The sequence below is a fragment of the Camelina sativa genome, chromosome 11 (assembly GCF_000633955.1).
Source record: "Camelina sativa cultivar DH55 chromosome 11, Cs, whole genome shotgun sequence".
Lineage (NCBI taxonomy): Eukaryota > Viridiplantae > Streptophyta > Magnoliopsida > Brassicales > Brassicaceae > Camelina > Camelina sativa.
Genome location: NC_025695.1, coordinates 38,816,144 through 38,820,941, shown reverse-complemented (window position 1 = coordinate 38,820,941; position 4,798 = coordinate 38,816,144). Strand labels below are relative to the sequence as shown.

At 29.4% G+C, this 4,798-nt stretch overlaps 1 protein-coding gene across 1 annotated transcript; it reads right to left on the bottom strand.

Moving 5' to 3' along the window:
* LOC104728756 (high-affinity nitrate transporter 3.1-like) lies at positions 3,866–4,796 on the bottom strand (the record flags this gene model as incomplete). The annotated part of the gene is made up of 2 exons (XM_010447698.1): positions 3,866–4,604; positions 4,769–4,796. Coding segments are annotated over 2 exons (510 nt in total), but the record flags the coding sequence as incomplete, so codon positions are not given.

The window sequence follows — 4,798 nt, the reverse complement described above, 5'->3', positions numbered from 1 at the left end:
GGGGGGGACAAATCTTTTTTGGAGTTTTTGGGTGGAGTCTTTTTTTTTATATATATATATGAATTAACTGCATCATCAAGAAGACGTACCCAACTTGTTTAACTATATATAAAAAAATATATATATATATATATATATATAAAAAAACCCTTAGAAAAGTAAAGGTGTACAACTTGTGTAACCCAATTGGTGTGTTTTTTTGTTATGCATCATATGAAATTGTGGTCCAAGTTCAACGAGAGGACGGTCGACACATATTAAACGTGAAACTGTGGTCCAACGACGGTCGACACACATTAATAAAGGCCTAAATAGGATTAGGGAAAAGAGTTTTCACTACTTTCTGGGCTTGGGCCGTTTAAAACGACTCAAAACGATAACTTTGTCTAGAATTTGATTTTCCCACAGTTTAATAGGTCAGTATCGTCCACTTACTTTTGGTTTTCTATAAGAATCTTCTAGATTCACTCACAAATGTGATAATCAGGAGTTTAGTTGATCTATGTTCCAAAACAAATAACAATGTGCGAGGTACGGACAGCACGTACATGCCTGATTGATTTCAAAAACTATTTTTAGTATAAGGTTTGTAACATATTATGTACAAATAGAGTTATTTATATTTATAGATATAATTATTTGTTATATCATTTACGGTTCAAATTTATATTAGTTTGATTTCATTCAGTTTGTGATTTTTGAAATAATAAAGGTTTCAGCATAAAATTAAGATTCACAAAACAACATACCCGAAAATCTAACGTTTGCCGAATTAGTGATTAATAAGAATTGTATAAAACTTGTAAATTATGAAACGGATAAAACCATCAAAAAGATTATAACTTCTCGAAAACGAATGACCTAAATTCTTAAGCGGGTCAAACCCGTCCCGGTATCCATACTCCATAAGGGGTATAATATTTTTTTATCTAAAAATCGTCCTTCGAAATCTTTAAAAAATAATATTAAAATATATATATATATATATATATCAGATTTTATATTTTTAATATGTTAATTTTGAAATTAAGGAATCTTTAATATATGTTAGTCTATATCAGAAATTTTCTATATGAAAAACTGAAAATTAGGATTTACATGAGTTTAAATATTTTATAGTTTAAAATAAATTTAAAATGCCGTCAAATTGTTTTTAAAGATTTTTCAATATCTGTTATTCAAAATTAATTTCAATGTTTTTAAACAATAATAAGTAATATTATTTATATTTTTGAAAAATATGATTTAAATAAATATTTTTAACATCTCCTGTTATAATTTTTTAATTATATTTTAATACATATATAGGTTTTGAAAATAATTTTAAAAACATTTAAGGGATAATATTTATTAACATTTGAATAATATTTACCAATTTTAACATTTATAGGAATAAAATATTATGTATAGAAATAATTTGAATAGCAATGGCAGTTTTATGTAATATTATAGAATATTAAAGGCAAATAATAAATTGAGCATAGAGTTTCCTGACGATGACACATCAGCTTTTTTTCAAGAATGCTTCTCTTTTAATGCTTCTCTTAGGTTGGAGTGACATAGGAAGTGGCGTGGAATTGCAACTATTATACTAAATTGAACATGTAATATTGTGGCCTATGAAACAACTAAGTAATTTGTAGTTTCCAACCCTTTGTTTGTTGCTAAACCGAATCTCATGTTTTTAAAGTAGGCTTTCACACAAAGTGGATAAAAATATATCATAATAAAAATATTTTGTTTGTGATGCAATTAATATTATATGTATATATATATATATATATATATATTAAATTTGGTGATTCGAATTTTATTTAAGACTTTGGATATTCAGAATAGCAATTATTTTGATAACGTTCACATATTTGCGGATAAATGATTTTTTTTTTTGATTTTTTTTAAAACTTGAATTTGTGATTTTTTTGAAAGAATTAAATTCATCTTTGCCAAGTACAACAAAATCATCTCAAAGGTAAATCATATAACAATGTATGTGATGAAAACACCTTTCTTCATTAAAATCCAGATCATTTCTCGAGTCTGGTTAATTGGAGTCATTATCATGCTATTCATCTAGAATTACATATTAGAGTTGTTTGCCAAAAAGAAAAAAAGAAAAAAAAACACATATTAGAGTTATGATTCTAGATTTTCCAACAACAAAAATATTATGGATATTTTTTCATACACTTGATTATATACAATTAAACATGAATAATGATAACTTGTTGAATGACTAACATTTTTTTATATAGGTGTTCTTTGCACATGTTTTAGAGCAACAAAAACAAAAAAACAAATATCACAAAAATCACATAGAAAGGGATTTAAAGAGTGAAGCTGAAGACCAGTGTAATATACATATATATTACTATTTGCTTTGTTTAGAGTAATCATATATACAATAAATTTAGGATCTTATTCTTATCTTTTGAAAATATTATCTTTCTTTTCATTGGTTTAATCATTATTATATTTCAAAAAAATAGAGAATGATAACGATTGGAAACTGATCTTAAGGACAATTCACAATTTACCCAACTCAACTTATTGGGTCACGTCGCCACATATTCTCAGTTATGATATATTTTTTGTTTCATTTATATCTTGATATTTTTAATAAGATAAGGTTTGCAAAACCAATTTGGCAGTTTCTTCCTTTTTGATTGTCCAAAAGATATATAGCATGATTAAGAAAAGATAAAAATATAGTATAATGTTTGTTTTTAGCTGACCATAAAAAGGTACTACCTCCGTACAGAGAACTTAACCATGTGAACGTGGCTTGTTTGGCTCCATGTCTCTTGGGAATGGGTTCCACCACCACTTCTAAAGGATGAGAAAGTCAATGTATCGTTACTGATAATAGTATAATACTAATAAACTACACAATAATGATTTCGTCATTCGATCGGCTAGTATGTAATTTTGTAATAACCAGCACAGCTTATTGATAAGCCCTATTGATTATGACATGACCTTTTGGTTTCCCCAACAAGTGGCTCAATTTGGTGGATGATGAGAGGAGACGGTGGGCAACAACTCTTGCAGAGAACCAATTTACATATTTTAATCAGACAGCGTAACAATGACTTTTGCATGAACGAAATATTAAACGATAGCCATATATTTACATTTTCGCCTCATTGTACGTATGCATTTGTGCGTTAATATATTATAATCATACACACATTAACTGACGTCAGTGCATCTATCATATTTTATTACAATTGTCTTTATTAATCTTCACTATGTGTCGACATATTTGACATTTTAAGTAACCCCAAACTAGATTTTAATGGTGATCAGGATCGCTGTCAGCAGTTCATCATGCTTATCACTTTTTAAATTTAATAAGCATATCAAATTTTCAGGTTTAGACGACAAACATTAATTGTTTCATTCCATCTCTTTCCAACTTTGCAAGAAGTTTTTTTTTTTGCTTTTGTTAAAGTGCAAAAAGAGAAGTCATATATTGGTATCTTAAAAATTATAAATATTTTTACATAATAGTTCTCCATCTACAAAATTACTCTCTGTTTTACATGGATTAATGTTTCAATAGTTTAACACATATTAAAAAAAAGTTAAGCTTTTTATTTTAAAACTAATTTATAATTATTTTATGGTAAAAAGAGAAAACATAATTTACTAAATATTATGTCATTTGGAACAAAATACTAGTAAAAATATCATTTTAGTTTTTTAATCTAGAAAATCAATATTTTAGAGACAAAAAAATATTTTCTTAAACATGAATCTATGTGAGACAGAGGGAGTATTACTAATAGTTATGAATTTTCTTACAAAGTAATAGCTGAATTATATTTGTGGTCTTTTGAATAAGATTTACATAAAACTTTCAAATTCGAAACTTTGTGAAACAAAGTGTGTAAGAATATATATCAAAAAGTATATAAGAATACAGAAATCACACAACGCATCACCACCGTAGGATTAGTTTTGCTCCGTATGAATGGCGTAATGGTACAAACACATGAAAAAAAAAAATACATAGGGAAGAAGTAAGCAACAAGACAAAAGCAATTGGTAAACAAGAAAGTTCAAAGTCAACGCTTTTTTTTAGGGGTTCAACGTCACAAACACGCAAAGTAAACAGACTCATTTGCTTTGCTCTATCTTGGCCTTCCTCTTCTCGTTGACAAAGAAGACGAGCAAAGCCAAAACGGAGAAGACACTGAAGCAGACGGAAGCAATATCTAGGGACTTGTGGCGACCACTGATAGCCTGAACGCTGAAGAGGCTGGTCGTCTTGGCTTCGTTCGTGCTTTGTCCAAAGGCAACTTCATGGTCGTGTTCATCAACCGCGTAGGCACGAACGAAGTAGGTTCCGGTGGGGATGTCACGCTCAAGGATCCAGTCAATAGATTGAGTGGTTTTGTCATAAGGCCTGGCCACGATCTTGTGTGGGCAGGTCTTGTCTTTGAAGAGCTCGTCATGGGTCTTGCGCCATGGTCGGTCAACTTGGCTAGGTGGAGCGTAGCATAGCTTTACTTTAATGGTTTTAAATTCAGCCTCCTTTTTAGACCCCGTCGAGCTTAGCTTCCATGTAATGCTTATCTTGTCTATTCCGGCATCCAAAACTAAAAACCACCACATATCCAATATTGATCAGCCTTGATGTATATCAATATTCTTATAAATTAATATCAGGTTATATCATTACTATTCACTTATTTCTAAGTAATTACAACTAACGTTTTCAACATTTATGATCATGAATGTCTTTTAAGAGAATTATACTTACCGACACCAGCTCCTTCTCGGCTTGGTTTAG